Genomic DNA, 20,682 nt, shown 5'->3' with positions numbered 1-20,682 from the left:
AGGGACCTGAGGAGCGTGGGCAGGCTGGGTTCCATCACCCGCCGGCCTCACTGCCTTGTTCTCTCCAGCCTGGCGGCCTCCCGCACAGCCCTGGGCCAGAGGGACCCGCTTTGCAGGCGTGGGGAGGTGATGCCTGTGTCTGGGTGGGCACCGAGTCTGGTGGGCTCCATCACTCCGGCTTTCTGGGCAGCACACCCCTTCTCACCTCAGCCCTCCCTCAGTGCATCCCTTTCCCCTTCACGCTGCCCTCAGTCAGGTGGCTTTGGACACACCCAGGTTGTTTTGTATCACAAATGAGGGGATAACATGAATGGGGCCTTCTGTGTGCCAGAGCTTAACATGCTTTCTTCCCAGTCCTTATAACCAACCCTCGGAGGGAGGTACTACTTACAGAAGAGGAAACTGAGGCTCAGAGAGGGGAGGGGACCTGGCCAGAAGAGAACTGTGGGCTGGAAACCAGTCAGTGTGACTCCAAAGCCTGTACTCTTTCTGTGTATTCTTTGCTGTGACTTACCTTACCTCTGCCTCTGCCAGAGACCTCCAGTTGCAGACCCAGAGCTGGGGATCAAGATAGGGAGACACCAGACCTGGGGCAATTAAAATTATTATTATTATTACTACTACTACTATTATTATTATTAACACTCTCATGGTATCTAACAGTGTCTCAGGTACTTTACACATATTAATTCATTTCATGCCCGCAACAACCCTGCATTACCGTCCCCATTTCACAGATGAAGGAAGTAAAGCACAGCGAGGTTATGAACCTCGCCCAAAGTCACACAGCTACTTAAGAGTTAGAGCTGGGATTTGGAACCCAAGTGGTCTAACTCCAGGGACCCCGTTGTCATCATCACCATGTCATACTGCCTCTCAGTTGAAGCAGAGGGGAATCCTTAGCTGACCCCTGGAGCTTGGATACAGGACTCCCACAAGAATGGGTGTCCACAGGAGTAGGGCTGTAATGATTAGAAGGAAAGATCCAGGCCACTGTGTCACTCAAGTCAAGAGGAGAGAGGGAGCAGTGAGGGCCAGGGGGTCCCAGAGGGCTTCCTGGAAGAGAGGAACAGGCTGGGCTGGGAAGGATCAAGGCTGGGGCTGCTAACACATGGGGCACATTGGCTCTGAGCTTCTGGGCCGACTCGCCTGCCCCACACTCTCTTTGGGGGCATCTGGGGGTGGGGGCCAAGGGCTGGTGTGGACGCCATTTCTGCTTCCCACCCTGGGGTGCCATTTGTGCACGACGCTTCTCCCCCCCGGGTGTGTGGTGTGGCTCCCCCTGCCAAGGCGCTCTGAGATGAGTCCTCACCCATGATTGCTGCAGTTAATGTAGCAGCACCGCTTACAGCCCTGATATAATAACCTCCTCAACAGAAGAAGCATGAACTCTCTCACTGAGCTGTTTGATGGCTCAGGATCTCAGGGACACATCCCAGATACCTGTGGGATGTGCTGGGATGCAGAAGGCCCAAGCTCCCACCTCACCTGGGACAGCCTGACCCTGCAGGACCTTGAGGGCTTGGAGGCCTGAAACCCCTCACCACCCCCTGCCCTGCCCCGTGCCCAGCTCCCAAGTGCCCTGCCCGGGGCCCTGCACACAGTGGCTGCCGCAGAAGACGGTGGCGCGTGTGTACCCACTGAAAAGGTTCGGAGCCGGGTAGCTGGGCCAGAAGCTTGGGGAGATGAAAGTTAAAGGAGAGATCAGCCAGGTGGGCACTGCACAGCTGCCCTGCCCAGAGGCCTCCTCCCACCAAACAGAACCTCAGGAAGAGGATCAAGATGGGGAATCTGCACTCAGGCGCCTGCTGGGAAGCCCTGACCTGGCAGGGGGCAGGAAGTCACACAGGCGAGGTGTCTACTTCCTCTTCCACCCCCACCCTCATCCTCTGGTGCCTTGGTCACCCGGGCAGGCAGGGCAGCCGAGGAGAGAGGCCTGGCGTTCCCTGGGCCTGGGATGACATGAGTGTCTCTGCCTGAGGGGGAGCACTTCATGACCCGTCCGCTCTTTGCTCAGATTTATGGACGGTGGGGTCTGAGAGCGGGGAGCAGCAGGCAGGGCACCCTCCCTGTGACTCAGCCTGCCCCCCCCCCCAGGAAAACCACGTCTGAGGAAGCGAAGAAGCAGAGTTCCAAGGCAGTCACATTTGTGCCCTCGGAGCCCAGCAAAGCCCCCATCGGGGGGGACACGGTCAAAGTGGAGATCCAAGCTGAGGATGCGGGGCATGAAGATGAGGCGGTGAGGGGGCAGGTGGGGCTTAGGAGGGGTGCAGGGAAGAGCCAGCCTCCCTCTCAATGCAGCTGGAAGCCACCTGAACGTCTCCCTGGGCTCAGTTAGAAGCACTTTAAAGGAAAAAAATCATAATGCTGTCACGCCTCATCTCCCCAGCCTGCTCGAAAAATGAGTTGTTCCACATAAATGAATTTTCCAGACAATGAAAGCTTATCTATTTTACGACCATTGTTATTATTTTCATGGTTGTTATTACCACCGTCTCCCACTGAAATGGCACATTACAGCTTCCTGGCACGTCCCCATGCACTGCTCATTGGATCACCCCTCCCAAGAGGAGCAGTGCTGCTCCCATTGCTCAGGTGAGAACACTGAGGTCCAGGGAACTTATATCACAGGCTCAACTCAAGTCATCAGCAAGTGGGGGAACCTAGGATCAGCATTCCTTGCTCTCAGTATAGCTCCTGAGCTCTAGCTGCTTCCCTAGAATGGCTTCACATCCTGCCTAGTCCTCGCCGGGAACTGCCCACTGTCAGACAGTAGTGTGTCTGTGCTTCCAAAGTCGGGGGCTGCTGTCATAGAAACTGCCTAATTGTTCTCACTCCTCCATCCCAGAAGCCTTTCCAGTCCCTGTGTTTTGGCAAATTCTGACACTGCAGGCAATTTAAGGTACCAGTGTACACACATACGTGGGCACACTTGTGTTTTCCACACCAGGGGCCCACCTGCTTTCCACTCTCAGGTGAGAACTAAAGAGGGGCGCACAGGAATATTGGCTGGCTGATGGCAGGACAGCTGTGGGTACCGGCATCAGGCAGTCAGCATAGGCTCGCAGGTGCCCGTGATGTCTCTGGTCGTATCTAGTCAGAAGAGCCTCAGACTCCCGTCTTGCAAGTGACACACCTCAGATGACATGCTTTACCTCTGCCCTTGAAAATCTTGCCAGGGATTTAGACAGAGCTCCCTGTCTACCTCACAAAGAGCAGAAAGCCAGCTGCTAAAGACGGTGGAAAAGGAGAGAGAAAAGGGGTGAAGAGGAGCATCGGTAAAAGGAGAAGAAGCTAGTTCTAGGTCAAGCCCGAGGATTTTCTTCTGCCTGTAAAGGGATGGGTGGAGCTGTTGAGAAAATGTGGAAAACGAGGAGAAATTGACCTAGGATCTCATGCAAATGCTCGTGTGTGCCTGTGTGTGAATGCCTGCATGCTGGTTCATGTGCATGTGTGAACATTGTGTGAGTGTGTGAGTATGTGCTTGTGACTATGCCTACAGGCATGCATGTCTGTGTGTCTTGTATGTGTGCGTGCATTCACATGTCTGGCTGCAACAGTGTGTTGTGTGTGCACCTAGATTTACCTGGGAGCTGATATGTGCCTGTTGGTACCTAGGTGTGTGTAGTTTGTGTGTGTGTATACATCTATGTGGCTGACAGGAAGTTAGGGGTTGTGATGAGTGGACCAGGGCTGTGATCCTGTCCTGGGCTCTACACATCTGGGGTGACTACAGGAAAGGGCATGATGAGTCAGTGGCCTTGGGGCCCATCTGTGTAGCAGAGAGGGAAGCAGGACTCACTGCAGGAAGGACAGGAGGGTGGGGGGGCCTCATGGGCAAGCAGAGAATATCGGCAGGAGGCTCTTTGCAGATTGAAGTAGCTGGATGCTTGTTAGAACCTGGTTGGAACCGGTTGCTGTGGTGATATCTGCGGTGGAGGGTGGGGGAGATGGGGGCCAGACCAAGAGGTGGGGGAAGGGCAGGAGGTAGCTCGAGGATGTGTTAATGAAAAGCAAAGGGGAGTTGCAGGCCCTGTGTCAGGGCTAAAGCAGGCTGGTGGCAGAAATGGCTCGCTGACCGCACAAAGGGAGCTGTAGGAGGCCGGAGGGGCACAATGCCCAGAGGAGAAGCTGATGAAGTGTGTTTGTAGCATGGAGACAGGAACAGGGAGGAATGGCTGTCCGTTCCCTCCAGTGACAGCTCATCTGTATGGCTGCCCACACAGAGCTGCAGAGACTGGGGGGCGGGGGGAGAAATGCAGGGCACTCACCCCTTGTTCGGCCTCAGCAAATTCCAACTGTATGTGGGGACTCAGGGCCCATGGGTAGTGGCCATGAGAGGCTGCAGCCTCCACAGCTACCGTTGTAGCTTTGGCTGGGAGCACTGGAATCCCCCAGCTGAGCTTTTTCAGTCTGCTCGGAGCTGGGTAAGCGTATGGGGCACTACAGAAGGTTAATGAGCAGGAAAATGGTGACAGCTACAAGGAGCATTTGCTTAGAATTTTATAGGTTGAAAAACATATTCCCCTCCTTACAGCAATTATTAGGAGAGGGACAGAGTTTTTTTTCTTTAAAGTATTAACATTTTGCAGAGCAGGAACATGAAGCTCAGAGAGGTTAAATGACTGGCTACAGGTCACAAAGCAAGTTGGTGTGTTAGTACTAGAAACCAGGTCTGCTGACTTCACACCTCTTGCCTTACTCTGCCCCCTTTTTTTTTCTTTTTTAATATATCACTTACTTAGCTCATATTTCTATTTTATTATTTTTTGGCCACGCAGCATATGAGATCTTATTTCCCCGACCAGGGATCAAACCTGCGCCCTCTGCAGTGGAAGTGCAGTGTCTTAACCACTGGACCACCAGGGAAGTCCCTTACTCTAGTTTCTTCAAGACAGCCTCAAGTCCTTTTGGTGACCATTTTCCCCTCTTTCCTTTGAACATGAATCCCATATGGCCTGCTCTTGAGGGACTTTGGCAAGTGTCTTTCCCTCTCTGTGCATCCCGGGTAGCTGTGGGGAGGAAGAAGAAAGGAAGAGTAATCAGCAAAGCTCTCAACTTCCTCCTCCAGCCCCTCATCCAAATGACCCACCCAGCTCCAAGTGACCCAGCAGCACTTTGCTCCCAGTGAGCCTGCAGAGCGGCAGCTGTCCCTGGTGCTGAAACGTCCTTGTCTCAGGAAGCGAGGCAGAGGGCAAGGAGCTACCCAATAGTCTCCCTCGGGTACGCCCATCCACCCCACTCCTCCCTTTCCCATTCTTCTATAGATCTCTCTTTTTATCTCCCTCCTCCTCCATCCACCTCTTCATTCCCTCCTTCCCCATCTCCTGTTCTTCCTTAAATCATAGACTTCCAGAGTGGGAAGATGACTCCAAGGTCACTAAATCCAGCCTCTCACATCAGCCATTTACTAGCTGTGTGATGTTGATCAAGTTATATAACCTCTCTGAGCTCCAGTGTCCACATTTAGAAAACAGAAATGGTGATTCCTACTTGAGGGACTGCGGGAATTTGTTGGAATAATGGCTCAGGCGTGCCCGTCCCCATGCCTGGCAATCAGTAGGTGCTCACTAAGTAGGACCACCATGATTATTTCCGGGTCATTGGTATTTTCCTCAGAATTCATTCCGAAGTTCATGCATTTGATGGCAAAATGTAGTCTCTTTGGAAGGAGTTTCCTAAGTGGTGCATCATTCTTAGTGTTTAGACCAGTTTTCATTTACTTGGAGTAGACTTTTATTGATATTTGCCTTGAAAGATTCCTTGAGCAGATCACTTTTCCTTACTGAGCCTCAGTTTCCCCCTCTACAGCATACGGGAGATAAGCCCTCCCATTCCTGCCTGAGGAGTTAGTGAGAGTGTCTGTGACCAGAGGAAGGGGCCTTATTCCTGGGAAGGGGTCCTATTCCTGCTTATGTGTGTGTCTCTGTGTCTGCACATGTGTCTGTTGCTAGGGGGACTGGGGTCAGTTCTGTGTGTGTTCATCTCTGGGCTGGGAGTTTCTGGAACAGGAGAGAATTGCATCTTTCAGTCCTAACAGCACCTAGCATGGAGCCTTGCCCTGTGCAGGGGCTCAAACAGTGCTTGTGAGGTTGTGTGCATCTGTGTGTTCCACACATGTGCATGCATGTTGGTTCTTCAGTGTGGGCCCTGCTCCCTTGCCCACCTCTCACTGTCTCACCTCACTGGGAGGGACAGGGGTCAGCTAAGCCCTGCCATGACCCTGTGTTCATCTTTTCTCTCTCCAGATGTGATCCTCAAGGTGGTGGACAATAAAAAGAAAGAGGGGCTGTTGTCCTAGCAAATCCCCATCCAGTACTTGCGTGTCTTCCACCCCTACCACTCCGAGCTGATGAAAGTGAGTCAGAGCCCTGGGCTCTGAGCCCATCTGGGCCTGGGACAAGTAGGGGGACAGCGGGTGGGAACCAGCTTGATGCCCTAGCTATTCCTTCAGAGCAACCCTGGGCATCCCATGCCCACCCAGCAGTGTGACAACTCTTGGCCCATGTGGGGCTCAGGAAAAATAGCTCCTGGCAGATAGACAGGAATGATTTCCATAAGAATTTAGAATTCTTCAAGTTCATCTCCATAAAACAGCCCAATAAACATGGAACATCTACCACATTAAATGAATACACCAACTAAAGCTGTATTCTCATTGCATACATGTTTAAAGAGTGGAAATGTACCTAAAAATCAAAGAAATACAGTGTTTACAGAGCACCTACTAAGTTCCAGGTTCTGGGCTAGACACCACACACACCAACTCTAATCCTCAACGTGAATCACATTTTGCATACATAGAACTGGGACCCAGAGAGCAGAATCCTCTCATCCTGGGTTACAAAGCGAGTGAATAGCAGAGGCAAGTGTGAGCCTAGGTCACATTGTCTCCCAAGCCAGTTCTTTCTGTGCTGTCACACTGCATTGACAGGAAGAAGGCCCAGGAGAGTTGGGGTGTGTGGGAAATGAAGTGTTCCCTGGAATGCACCCCTCTAGTGGACAATAGGGCATGAGCCTGGAGTGGGGAGCCTTAGGCCCCTTAGTCCATGGCCTAATTCTCCCAGACCAGCCCCCCTGCCCAACCCCTCTCCCCAGTGCTGATTGATAGAAGGGAGAATTCACTCTTTCACTGCTCAAGTACTTTATTAAGCACCTACTGTGTGCCAGGCACTGGCAAGAGATGGGCAGAAGCATCACTTTTCCCTCTCTCCATGTGCATTCCAGACAGCTATGGTTGTTTAGAGTAAAGAACAATGTGACGTTAGCCTGGGTTCCTAAGCCAGGTCTGCTGCTTGCTAACTGCATATCCAAAAACCCCAGGCCTCAATTCCTCATCAGCAAAATTGAGATAATATCCCTCCTAGCATGGCCATTTGGAGGGTCAAGTGCAATGACGGGCATAAAGCACCTAGCAAGGGACCTGCCACATAGTAAGTGCTCAGTTCAGATTACTTCCCCTCCTCCCTCCCTCCCCCAGGCCCTGGCACTGACTTTCTTTCCAAGCAACTCTTCAACCATGGCCCCAGGGGTCTTTACCTTCCCTAGACTCTAAGGAGAACCCCAAGCCGAGGGTCTCAGGATGAGGAAGCAAAGACCCAGAGAGATTAGTGACTCACCTGGGAGACTCAGCACTTCAGCTGTAATTCTGGGAGCATCACCCAGACTTCTTGGCTCTCTGTCCACTTACAACCCAGACCTTGTTATCACATCTTTACAAAGAGAGCAGGCAGGCAGTGGTCCTTGTGAGGGCGATGAAATATTCAAATAGAAAAGGGAAGATTTATTATATTGATCTCCTTGGAAGGGCTCGCAGGGACCATGAGCTTTAATTATCATCTCGGAGCCCCAGTGGAGCAATGCCAAGTGATTGTCTGTAGAGGGCTGGATTTATGGCCAGGGTCTGCCCCTTAGTCACTCTCCTCCTTGTGTGTCTTCTTCCCCCACCCTGTCCCCAGCCCACTGAGTCTGGGAAAGCCGATGAAGCCACTGCCAAGACCCAACTTTATGCAACAGTCGTTCGGAAGGGCAACTTCATCTCCCACTACATGGGCCACAACCACACAGCTCTGGAGGTGTTGGGACCGGGACCCCCAGGGGTGGGATGGGGTGGGAAGGGGCCAAGCTTTGAGCAGGCCCCAGGCTCTGCCCTTGGCCACCTCTGGCTGGTCTGATGGTGTGGGACAGGGGTGTCTGGGGAAGAAATCAAGAAAGAAAAAAGCAACTGGGTTCTTCAAAAATAGCCAAAGTAGTTGGTATAGAACCTGCCCTGGGATGGCAGGGATGATGGGGATAAAGTTGATGATGACGTTGCCTAATCTTTTCCAGCACTTTCCAGGCATATGACCCTGCCCTAACCTTGCCTTCCCTTGCTGTGCTCCTCACACACCCTGCAGGGAGTGCCGTAGGGAGGACAGGAGGCTCCTATAGTCTATGTCTCCCTGACTCTCATGTGGGGAAGTAAAGTGCCCCTACCTTGGCCCACATTCTCTGGTGTTTTCTCTCTTATTCACTCCCTTCTGGAGTAGTGACTCCTGACCTAGGATCTACATCCCCTAAATGAACATTTTAGGGGCCTCCCCACTCTTCCTTGAGTCCTGTTTCTGTTTGGCTGGTCTTCCAATTAGGTCTTCATTCATTCATTCAATGACTATTTTTGGAGCCTCTTCCATTAACCAGGCCGGGGCTGGGCCCAGCTTAAGCCTAGCTCCCATACATGCTCTGCACCCCCCATTACCTTCTATCCCGAGGTCTTTCAGTAACCCCAGGAGGACTGGTGATGCTCCAGGAAGATGTGGTCCTGGGACCTAGCCCTTCTCCCTTTCCCTCAGCCTTCACACTGCCCAGGATGACAGATTCAAATCCAGTCATGGCCTGAGTATGATCAGGGCGGGAGCCAAGGGGGCTTAAGCTCTGGGCTTCCCCTGCCCCAGCAAGGCTGATCTGATCTGCCCCATATCACTGTAAGTCCGGAAGGGCACTAGCCCCATTTCACGGCTGGGGACACTGAGACCCAAGGAGAGTCTGGTATGGGAGCCCAGAGCTCCTGACCCACATCTCTGCTTCCCCTCAGCCATCCTTGGTGTCAGCATTTGTCAGACCTGCAGGCACCCTCTGCTCCCATCTCCCCCTGCCTTTTTTTTTTTTTTTTTTTAGAGATTCACGTTCTTTTATTTATTTATTTATTTATTTATGACTGTGTTGGGTCTTCGTTTCTCTGCGAGGGCTTTCTCTAATTGTGGCAAGTGGGGACCACTCTTCATCGCGGTGCGCGGGCCTCTCACCATCGCGGCCTCTCTTGTTGCGGAGCACAGGCTACAGACGCGCAGGCTCAGTAGTTGTGGCTCACGGGTCCAGTTGCTCCGTGGCATGTGGGATCTTCCCAGACCAGGGCTCGAACCCGTGTCCCCTGCATTGGCAGGCAGATTCTCAACCACTGCGCCACCAGGGAAGCCCCCCCCCCTGCCTTTTGATCATGCTCTTTCCTGAGGACAGCCAGCAGCCTTCCCTCTCTCTCTCTCTCTCTCTCTCTCTCTCTCTCTCTCACACACACACACACACACACACACACGGAACAAGGAAGAGTGACAACAGCTTGGCCTTGCTGTCCCCAGGCCATGCCCCACAGAGAGGGGACCACACCTCTGAGACCCAGACTGAACCTTGGCCTGCAGGGCGCCTCCCTGTGGATCTGCCTCAACCCCACCCCAGCCCTCTGACTTGTCCCACAGAGTCTGGGCCCCTTTGCCCTCCAGCACCCTGCCCACTCCCCTGCCCCAGCACAGATGTCCTCCTTGTCTGCTCCTGATGGCAGACCAGGGAGCACAGTGGAAGAAGAAATTGCTTGGGCAGCTGTCTCATTCACACCTGACCATTCATCACAGAACAGTTGTAAATTAGCACCCCACACACACACCTCTCAGACCCCCCTCTCAGCCCTTACACCTGTTGGAGTCCCTGTGAGCAATAGAGAGTCTAACAGGTTCCAGTGAAATCCCTCAGGCCCAGACCTCATCCCCATCTGAAGTCTGAAATGCCGCCATCAGAGATTCAGTCCTTTGAATTTGGTAAAGGGATTCAGTCTCCAGAGGCCCCAGTGAGACCTGAAAAGTCCTCATCACTATTTCAAGCCCTTATCAGCCCACACCTGTGTGGAGTGAGCTGACAACCAGCTGAGACAGGTCCTGGCAGAAGGGCTTAGGAGAGGGTGCTGGGGGAGTAGGGGGAGGAGAAAAAGGAAAAGATCCAGGACAAGCCCCTACTCCCAGCCTCTCTCCTCCCATTGAAGGCAGAACTAGAAGGACCAGGGAAGGTATGGTCCAACCTGGCAGGGGCCGCTTCCCATCCTGAGGTGTCCCTGAGACGTGGCCCCTTAGCCAAGTCCAGAGTCCCTTCCTCTTCCTACTTTTCTTCCCATCGGCACCGTGTAATCAGTATCACCACCCATCCTCCAAGGCCAGCTCAGCCCCAGCGCCTCCTTGAGGCCACTGCCTGTCTCCTGTTCCTCCCCCTCCCAGGACTCTTGTTCTCTCTCTCTCACACTCATAAACACAGTCAACCTCTCTCGCGCCTGTTCTCCCCTTTTCTCCTTCATTAATGTCACTCATTTATCCCACAAGCACATATTGAGCTTCTACTCTCTGTCAGATACTTTTGCTAAAAGCTGGGAATACAGCAGTGAATAAGATAGATATGGTCCCTGCCCCTGCAAAGCCAGGGTTCTAGTCGAATGGACAGAAAATAAACAAGAAAGAAATTAGAATAACACAAGTGATGCTGATGCTATGACGAGGCAATCTAGGGGCTGAGGCGGGGGGGGGCTTCTCTAGGAAGAGTGGTCACGGAAGGCCTCTCCGAGGTGGTGATATTTAAGCTCTAGAAGAGGAGAAGGAGCCAGCCACTGAGTTGGTGGGGGTGGAGGTGGGGAGTCTAGGCAGAGGCATCAGCGCAAGCAAAGGCCCTGAAGCAGAAACAAGTGGCGCATGTTGGAGGGGTGAGACAAAAGAGGTTGGGGGGGCTGCTGGATATGTGGGCTGAGCGGCAGATAGGCCAACCCGTACAGGCCTTGGCTATCATGGTTAGAATGATGGAATCCATTCTAAGGTCAGTGGGGTTGGGGCAGGGGGATAAGATGATCCAAGTCATCTTTAAGAAGGCAGCTTTTGTCACCGGGTATCAAATTGCCTGGGAAAGGGAATGGGTTGGGCGCAGGAGTAGAAGCAGAGGCCAACGAGGGGTCAGAGGAGTAAAAGGAGCCACAGCTGGGGGGTGGGGTTTGGGGTGAGGGCTGAAGGGGGAGTGGGAGCACATTAGTGGACAGAGGTGAGGACCAGGAGCCGCTGGGATGGCAGCGGAGGTATGTGGGGACAGAATCAGCGTCTTCTCCCGCTGCCTTCCCTATGTCTGGCCCAGGGCCTGAAGGAGGGCAGCCTTGAACCTCTGTTCAAGAACCGAGTGAGGTAGGAGCAGGCAGGAGCATGTGCAGAGATGTGGATGCAGGGATGGTCTCATTGTCGGGGAGAAAGATGGTGGGCTGGCCATGTCCCCGAGAGGGCCCAAGGCCACCCAGGGCTCACCCGCCTCCTCTCTTCCCCAGGTCTTTTTCCGGGGGGTCAACGAGCCCCTGGTCAACAGCCCCGGCCCCACGGTAGTCATCGCCCGGGCGGTTCCCAACTACAGGGAGCTTCCGTGAGTGGGGCCCAGGCAGGGGTGGGAAGGGAAGGAGGGGGGGTGATAGAGGAGGGGGGAGGCTGCCCTCCCCACAAGGCCCGACAAACCTCCCCACTGGGGCTGAGGTCCCAGGAAGCTGCCACAGCCCTGGAGAGGGGCAGCTCAGACCCTTCACAAGAGCAGGCTTGGAGTGGGGGAGCCAGCACGTAGAAGAGAAGGGTCCTCAGCCCCTCCAAACATGCCCCCCCATCTATACCCACCACATCCACAGTTCCCCTCCCACTCTAGTTCAGGGCCAGGCACCATCAAGTGGCTGGCTGTCCCCAGAGGAGACAGCCTAAGGGTCCTCTCAATTTCATGACCTTTAGCCCTGCCTAGGAGTCCCCTTCCTCACCCTCCTGGGGGTCTCCCTGGCCCCAGCCCTGGCTCATCCCCCTCCTCCCCAGGCCTCTTTTGGGTTTGGTGGATTCACAGTCCAGAGGAGGGGACTCAGTCAAGGCCACAGTGAGTCATGGGGAAGGGAACCTGGGAGCTACAGCCCATCTCCTGACCAAGGCTTTCTCAAGGCTTGGACCAGAGATCAGAAGGACCAGGGTCCACCACCTGTCAGGGTCTTCAGACCTGAACTACGTGGGCGACTTCATCTTTTCCTCTCTCACATCAATCCAGAGCACACGTGAGAGTCCTTGGCTGCCTGGCTGGGCAGAGCCAACGGTGCTGGACACCCATAGCACTCCTGTGCTGACCCCTGTCTCTTTGCCTGCCCAGAGTCAATCAGGTAAACCGGGACCCAGCATCCCTGGGGCTTCCCATCACCCCACTCTCCTTCCCTATCCTATCCGTGATGAACTTTTTTTTTTTTTTTAATTTTTTAATTTATTATTTATTTATTATTTTTATTTTTGGCTGTGTTGGGTCTTCGTTTCTGTGTGAGGGCTTTCTCCAGTTGCGGCGAGTGGGGGCCACTCTTCATCGCGGTGCGCGGGCCTCTCACTATCGCGGCCTCTCTTGTTGCAGAGCACAGGCTCCAGACGCTCAGGCTCAGTAGTTGTGGCTCACGGGCCCAGTTGCTCCGCGGCATGTGGGATCTTCCCAGACCAGGGCTCGAACCCGTGTCCCCTGCATTGGCAGGCAGATTCTCAACCACTGCGCCACCAGGGAAGCCCCTGTGATGAACTTTGATGTTCCTCGGGTCAGCCAGGATGGGTGCCCTCAGGTATGGCTCTTTCCCTCATTTGCCCTCTCTCTGGCTTATACCTCTAGTAACTCACCGACTTGTGCATTTGTTCACTCACTCACTCAGTCAGCTGTTCACTTAACGATTAAGTAAGAGTTTACTGAATCCCAACCCAGGACCATGCCTGTCTGTGCTGTGGAGAAGCTGCCCTCAGGGAGCCCTTGGTTTGATGAAGACAGGAGTCACACATGTGAAAAGGTTAAATATCAACACAAGATAATGTATAATTAATAACAAACCAGGAGGGACTGTCAGAGCTATAAAAATCAGAGGAGAGGAGACAAATATTGTATGATTCCACTTACATTCAGTACCTAGAACAGTCAAATTCATAGAGACAGAAAGTAGAACTGTGGTTGCCAGAGACTGGGGGAGGAGAGAATGGGGAGTTATTATTATTTAATGGGTACAGAGCTTCTGTCTGGGATGATGAAAAAGTTCTGGAAATAGATGGTGGTGGTTATACAATATTGTGAATGTACTTAACGCCACTGAACTATACACTTAAAAATGGTTAAAATGATAAATTTTATGTTATGCCTATTTACCACAATAGAAAAAAATGTTTTTTAGCCAGAGGTGAGAGGGATGTGAAGCCTGAACAGGTGTCCAGACATAGGACTCCTGAGTTTTGTTTTGTTTTTTTTTTAATTTTATTTATTTATTTTTGGCTGTGTTGGGTCTTCGTTTCTGTGCGAGGGGTTTCTCTAGTTGCAGAGAGTGGGAGCCACTCTTCATCCCGGTGCGCGGACCTCTCACTCTTCATCTCACTCTTCATCGCAGTGCGCGGACCTCTCACTCTTCATCTCACTCTTCATCGCGGTGCGCGGTCCTCTCACTATTGCGGCCTCTCTTGTTGCGGAGCACAGGCTCCAGACGCTCAGGCTCAGTAGTTGTGGCTCACAGGCCTAGTTGCTCCGCGGCATGTGGGATCTTCCCAGACCAGGGCTTGAACCCGTGTCCTCTGCATTGGCAGGCAGATTCTCAACCACTGCACCACCAGGGAAGCCCTCCTGAGTTTTTAATAGGGGAATGTTGGTGCAGGGCGATTGAGAACAAGAGCACAGGTGTGGAGATGGGGGTGCACGGACATGATACACATCAGGGTTGGAGAGGAGGGTGGTGGGTTTGAGTACGTCGGGGAGGGGTGTGCAGATTGTGTGGGTCCAGGGCCATGGCCCTATCAATCTCTTCCCATAGTCTACACTTCTGTGGGACCTTGCCCCACATGACGGTCCCAACATTCCTAGGGGCCTTGAAGAAGACAGGAGAGCTTGGGAAGTCCTTCCTGTTGTCTGCCAACCAGAGTTCGTGTCTGGCGTGGCAAATACAGAATGAGGTACCCCTTCGGAGCCCCAGCCTTCATTTAAAGGCAAAGACATTTGAAGAAGGCTTAGACACGAACAAGAGTGATGGTGATGAGGAGGGGTGGGACAAAGGGGGGACTCGGGGGACAGAGGCTTCAAACCCAAACCAATCCTCAGCCTGATTTCCCCAGAGTCATCTCACACGTGGTCCTGCATTTGCCCAGAAAATTATGAACCAATCAGCAGGCAGTCCCGAGGGGCAGGAAGCGCTGGCTGCTTTAATGAGTGAGCCCCCTCCCTACCCCGGGGCCTCTCTGGCTGCCTTTGCTGCCTAACTAGTCTGGGTGAAGGAGGTGTCCCCAGTGCCTCTTGCATGTGTGGGACTCGAGGCCAGGGGTCCAGCGATGGCAGGATGCTTGCTGAAAGTCACCCGGCACCATGGCAGTTGGGCCAGGTTGAGAACTCACTGGCAGCCGGCAGAGGTGCCCAGGTGCCAGCAGTGAGAGGACAGGGGCAGGCTTCTGTGGCACAGGTGGGGAGATGGGGGGAGTGGGCAGAGCCCTACCTGGAAGGGACACCAGTCAGCAGCTCACACAGACCCCTGCCCTGTCCCCTCTCCAAGCATCAGTCCCCTCATCTCAGCTGAGCGGGTGGCGGTTGGACTAGGTTATTTCTAGGACCTGTCTCTCTGACATCTTGGGATGCTGTGATGTCCCACCAGTTGCCCACCATGACAAAACACTCTGGGCAGGGATTTGAGGGCCTAGCAGACCTGGGTTTGACCCGTCTTCTGTGACTTACTGGCTGTGTGACCTTTGGCAAGCTTCTTAATTTCTCCAATTCCTGATTCCTACCTTATTAGGCTATTAGGAGAACTTACGGGGATAACCTGTGCAAAACGTCCAAGTCCAGGGTGGAAGGTAAACGGATTCAGGCACTTTCAGAGCTGCCCCTCCCCTAGTGCCAATGCCCCTTCTGAGGCCAGCCTCACCATTGCTCTTGTTACATTTGGCTACAAGTAATATAAACCCCAACTCACATGGACTATAAGGATATTTACTGTGGCACATTGGGAGGGGTCCCCAAGAAGATGCTGCCAGAATTGGTTGATGCCTGGGCTCAGCAGCATCCGCAAGGACTCAGGATCTTTCCAACACCCCTGTATTGCCATCTTCAGCTGGCTAAGAGCTCAGGGGGCAAAATGTTCCTGGCACCCCCCCCCCCGCCAGCAGACATGACCAAGACCAGAGGAAGAGAGAGCCTCCCCTTCCCACAAGTGTTTTTTGTTTGTTTGTTTTTAATAAATGTATTTATTTATTTATTTTTGGCTGCGTTGGGTCTTTGTTGCTGCGTGCGGGCTTTCTCTAGTTGCGGCGAGCGGGGGCTACTCTTCGTTGCGGTGCGCGGGCTTCTCATTACGGTGGCTTCTTGTTGCAAAGCATGAGCTCTAGGCGCGCAGGCTTCAGTAGTTGTGGCATGCGGGCTCAGTAGTTGTGGCGCACGGGCTTAGTTGCTCCGCGGCATGTGGGATCTTCCCGGACCAGGGCTCAAACCCGTGTCCCCTGCATTGGCAGGAGCATTCTTAACCCCTGTGCCACCAGGGAAGTCCCACAGATGGTTTTTATGAGGAGCTGGAAACCTCCCCTCCAGCTGCCCTTCAGCAGACTCCCTCCTCTCATCTTTTTCGCCAGAATTTGATCATATGCACTTGTCGACCTGGCCCAGCCTGTGGGACCCAACATAGGGTGGGACTTGGGAGTCACTCCTGCCCTGCACCCTGTACTCTTGAGGAGGGGCCATTGCCCAACAGGTGGCTCCTGTTGACCTGGCCTCCTACAGAGCTGATAGAGCTCCTGGCTGATGAAACACAAGCAGTGGTGAAAAAAGCTGTCTGTGCCCACTCTCATCTCCTTGCTCAGCCCCCATAGCAGTCTGTACCCAAGCTCTCATGGGCTCCTGTCCATCCCATAGACCTTGCTGGCATCTTCTCTTGCCCGGACCATTGCAGCAGCCTCCACTAGGAGACTCCCATCCCATCCATCCTGTGACAAGTGGCCAGGGTGACCCCCTGCCCTGGATTAGGTCCTACCCCAGACTCCTTGTCCCTACCATGGACAGGACAAAGCCCTCACTGTCAGCCAGATACACAAGGACTTGTCCCCTCCAGCCTCCTGGCTCACTGCCCCAGTTCACCCAGGCGTTCCCTAGCTCCACTGGATGACTGGCTCTTCACACCCATGCTGTCCTCCGTCACCTCCCAGTCTTTGCCTCTGCTGTGCTCTGAGCCTGGAATGCCCTTCCACCTTCTTACCTACTGCATGATCCCTAAGGTCCTCCCCTCCCCAGGTTGGAAGTCATAGCTTGCCCCTCAGACATTCAGCTTCCACATCCCACAACTTGCTTAGGCCTCTGCACGGATCATAAGGATGTGTGTGTGTGTGTGTGTGTGTGTGTGTGTGTGTGTGTGTGTGTGTGTGTGTCCTATCCTCTTGCAAGACAATGAGCTCCAGAGAGGAGCAGGGTCTGGCTGTAGCTCTCCCATATGCCCTGCTGAACCCCAGAGGCCACTAGCATGGAGAAGCTGCCAATCAGCATTTGCTGAGTTCAATTGAATTGAACTTGCACCTTCATAGCAAAACATCCACTGTCTCCTTCCACCCTCAAAACAGCCTTTCAAAGCATGGAGCATAAGATGTTTTCTCACCGGACAATGACAAAACCAGGTCCCAGAGAGGGGAAAGGACTTGCTGAAGGTCACACAGCAAGGTTGAGGCAAACCTGGGCCCAGAGCCTAGGTGTCCTAGCCACCCAGCATCAGCTGCCCCAGCAGCTACTCCTCCCAAGGTGGCCACCACTACATCTGGCCAGAACAGGCAGCAGCAGGTGTGGGTGTGGGTGTAGGTGTGGGTGGGCCCTGGGGAAATGGGAGGAGGGACCATAGGCCCATGTAATGAAGGCTCTGTTCCCAGAGAAGGCAGGTCTGCCTCAGTGTCTGGGGGTTAATGGCTTTGCTGAAGATCTCAGCTGAAGGTTAATCACATTCCTTATTGCACAGCTTGCCAGGGTCTTTCCCATAAGCATCTGTGGGGAATGGCTTCCCTGCTCGCGGGGCTCCCCGCCCCACACATGCCACCAGCACCTTTGCCAGATCCCTGGCATCAGACTCTGAAGGTGGTTTAACCTTGATTCCCTGCCCCACCCCATACACACATGAGAGAGGCTGACCTTCCCTCCCCAATTCTAGGTCTCAAGGGCCCTTTCCTCAGGGACTTATCTGGGAAACCATTCAGGAAAGGAGCTGTCCTTCCTGGGCAGGCAGACACTGTTTCTTGCTTTGTAGACTCCATTTAGACACATTAATAGGCCCTAGAGAGGACAGCCAGCGTCCATTAAACACCCCTCTTCCTGGGTGGGAACAAGGGATGGGGCGGAGGGGGCTGTCACAGGTCCTCCTTGAGTGCCCTAGTGTCTGGCAGATGGTCCAGGCTGTGCGGATGCCCCTTGGGGATTCAGGAGAATGGAGTGGCTCTGGGAAGAGCTTGGTTTGGGGATAAATCCTGAAAGGCCATTCCCAGGCACCACAGAACCCAGAGAAGCTTCTCTGGCCTGGCCTGGTGGCCAAGTGGCTGTCCTTGAGCTGCCACCAGAGCCTGCTCTCAAGAACACTCCCGTCACCCAAGTCACTATCCCTGTACTCAGGGCCCCCTAGCCCCAGAGTGACTGCAGCTCATCTCCCCAGGGGCAGGGGCAGACACAGCTGGGCCACAGGCTGGGCCTGGGAGAACAGGAGCAGACACATTAGTGTGACAGGCATCAGGGCCCTGCCACGGCGGGGGGAGTGGACCCACACTGATATTTCGCCATCCTGCATCAATAACTCCTGGAGCTGGCGGTGCATTTGTGCTGACCTTTTCGAGTGATGACTGATTCCCGCAGGGGAGCGGGAGGTGGGAGCGGCTGCCACAGTTGCTGACAGCCCCTGGCTGGGGGCAAAGGCAAGGCAGCCACTTGGAGAGTCTGTGTCAATGACCCCCCAGCCCCTCCCTGTGTTGGGACCATGCAGGGCTGCCTGCTGGGTGTCACAGGCTGATGCCCCCAAGTCCCATTCCTCACTCACTACCTTCTGGCCTTTGCAGATGCCAGACCTCCTTCCCCTGGAGTCCTTCCTCATTCTAGGTGTCCACACATGCCAGGCTTGATGCCGCCTCCGCATTTTTGCTTAGGCTGTTTTCCCACCCAGAATAACATCCTCCCTCCCTTCAGTCTGCCAGACCTTCCCTCAGAGGCTTCCTCTGGTCCTGTTTCCTCCAAGATGTCTTTTCTGACCACCCACGGGAGTGTCTCAGGTGGTCCCTTGTTTAGGGGCTATAGTTATGTTGTCTCATTTTGTTGTTTAAATATTACCCACATGTGTGCTCCAGCTGCTGGCTTAGCATGCCATCAAGTCCCCCAGATCCCCTACTGAAGACCTGCCGTGGCTCCTGCTAGGAAGAGAAGGGCTGGTGACAAGGGCAGAGGTCTCGTCTAATTTGGCATCTATGACACCACCAGCCATGGGTGGGAACACTGGTGCAACTCTTTAGGAAAACAGTTTACCCAGGATGAATCAAGTACCTTAAAATATGCATGTCCTTTAACTCAGCAATTCTATTTTGGGTATTTGTACTAAGGAAATAATTTGAGATACAGAGCTATGTATCAAAGAACATTCAATGCAGTGTTATTGAACAAATGGGAAGGGAGAAACCAGGACACTTGGACGTGACAGAATATCCTGCAGCTACTAAAGCTGGGTAATTAGTGTTACTTAGGACTCTGGATATGCTTAGGTTTTAATGGTAAATGAAAAAGGCAGGATGTTAGGTTGACAGTTATATACAAAATAGGCATAGGGAAAATACTAGAAAGAAACACACAATCTTATGAACAGTTGTCTTTAGTGTAAGAATTTAGGTGGGTTTTTTTCTTTCATCTTTCTACTTTTCTTTTTTTTCTAAAGTTTCTTCATTAAGTGTGTATTTATTGCTTTTATAATCGGGACAAACATCTGGGACATATATAGACATGCACACAACCAAATATCTGGACATCCTTTGATTTGGGAGAAGCTGTGGCCTCACCACCTTCTCCCACCTTCTCCTGTCAGCTGTCCAAGCCTGGGGGACCCCCAGAGCTGCCCCTGTGGAATCAGTCCTTCCTCTTCCAAGGCCGAGCTGGAGCCACCAGCTTCCCAGAGGACAGAGCCCTGGTGCTGGAGTACTACTCCTCGTCTTCGAGTAAGTGACCCCCGTTGCCATGTCAGGGCCGCCGCATACCAGGACATGTGTATGAAAGGGTGTTCAGACCATCCTGCCTCTGCATCCTGTGGGGTTGGGTGAGGGGTCCCGAGGCAGCCTCCCCATGTGTGCAGACAGGTTGGGGAGCCCCTGGCTGGCTTCCTTGTCCCAAAGACAACACTGGGATATGGGCCAGGACACATGGGCCCTATTCCCATACTAGACCCTCGTATTATTACACCACCACCCCGTCCACAGTGCCTATCAGGGAAGGGAGGAGCCCTCAGAGCTCACAGAGGGAGCTTTGTGGGGAGACAGGATTCAGAGACCGGCTGATCCACAGTCTTAGTTCCACACCATAAGAGTGAAGCCCCCAAAGGACAGAGACAAGGGATAGCTATATAAACACCCAGAGACACGGAATATGTTTAGAGTTGGTCTTGAACTCAGGAAGCCCTGAAGGGCAGAGGAGGAAGAGGAGATTTTTGCAGGGAGAGGCCAGGAGGCCGGAAAGAGGTGGACGGTGAGGGATGGGAGAATTAGATGTCAGGTACCAAAGGATGGGCCCCATTGGGACCTCAGACACTGGGATCCAAGAAGCTTGGGCTGGGGGCTTTGATGGGAACCCCAGCCCGTCCTACCTCCACAGTGAAAGACAGTGAACCATGGACCCTCAACAAGTCCCAGGGTATCTCCGTGTTGCTGCTAAAGAGCCGTTTGCACCGCATATGCTGACAGGGAAGGGCCTGAATGGGCTGCGTGTGGAGAAGCTCCCCATCACCGGGAGTACCCACCACCGTCCCCCAGACAGGGTCCACGGCAGATCCACCTGGTCCCACCCCTCCCCAACCTGCTCCACCTTGCCCCCGCCAACAGAGGCGAATCTGGCTTCTCCAGCAGCTTCCACCAGAGCCCGCACCAGGGACTCTGACCGCTGTCAGGTGTGAGGAGTACCCCCAACACCAAAACTCAGTCTTACCTCCGGGCTTGTGATGAAATTGCCCCCAGACAAGTTGGGAGAAGCACAGGGAGGCCCTAGGGGATAGCAGCAAGAGTTCAGACTTCTAACCAGCCAGACCTGGGTTCAAATCCTGACTTGCCCTAGTCCTCACTGTAGAACCTGGGGCAAGTTACTTAACCTCTCTGAACCTTAGAATGCCCATCTCTAAAATAGGAACAACATGCCGTACAT

The 20,682-nt window shown here is 53.5% G+C and overlaps 1 protein-coding gene across 1 annotated transcript in view; it reads left to right on the top strand.

Annotated features, from left to right (window-relative positions):
* Positions 1-20,682, top strand: part of CCDC33 (coiled-coil domain containing 33) — a 115,910-nt gene that overhangs the window by 36,683 nt on the left and 58,545 nt on the right. The window contains 9 exon segments of the mRNA XM_036841992.1: positions 2,098-2,229; positions 6,247-6,358; positions 7,959-8,075; positions 11,597-11,688; positions 12,439-12,506; positions 12,834-12,886; positions 19,361-19,490; positions 20,140-20,214; positions 20,217-20,267. Coding sequence (XP_036697887.1) covers positions 2,098-2,229; positions 6,247-6,358; positions 7,959-8,075; positions 11,597-11,688; positions 12,439-12,506; positions 12,834-12,886; positions 19,361-19,490; positions 20,140-20,214; positions 20,217-20,267 — 830 coding nt within the window.

This window comes from Balaenoptera musculus, chromosome 2 (genome assembly GCF_009873245.2).
Source record: "Balaenoptera musculus isolate JJ_BM4_2016_0621 chromosome 2, mBalMus1.pri.v3, whole genome shotgun sequence".
Taxonomy (NCBI): Eukaryota; Metazoa; Chordata; class Mammalia; order Artiodactyla; family Balaenopteridae; genus Balaenoptera; species Balaenoptera musculus.
This window is presented reverse-complemented; position numbering and strand designations above follow the sequence as displayed.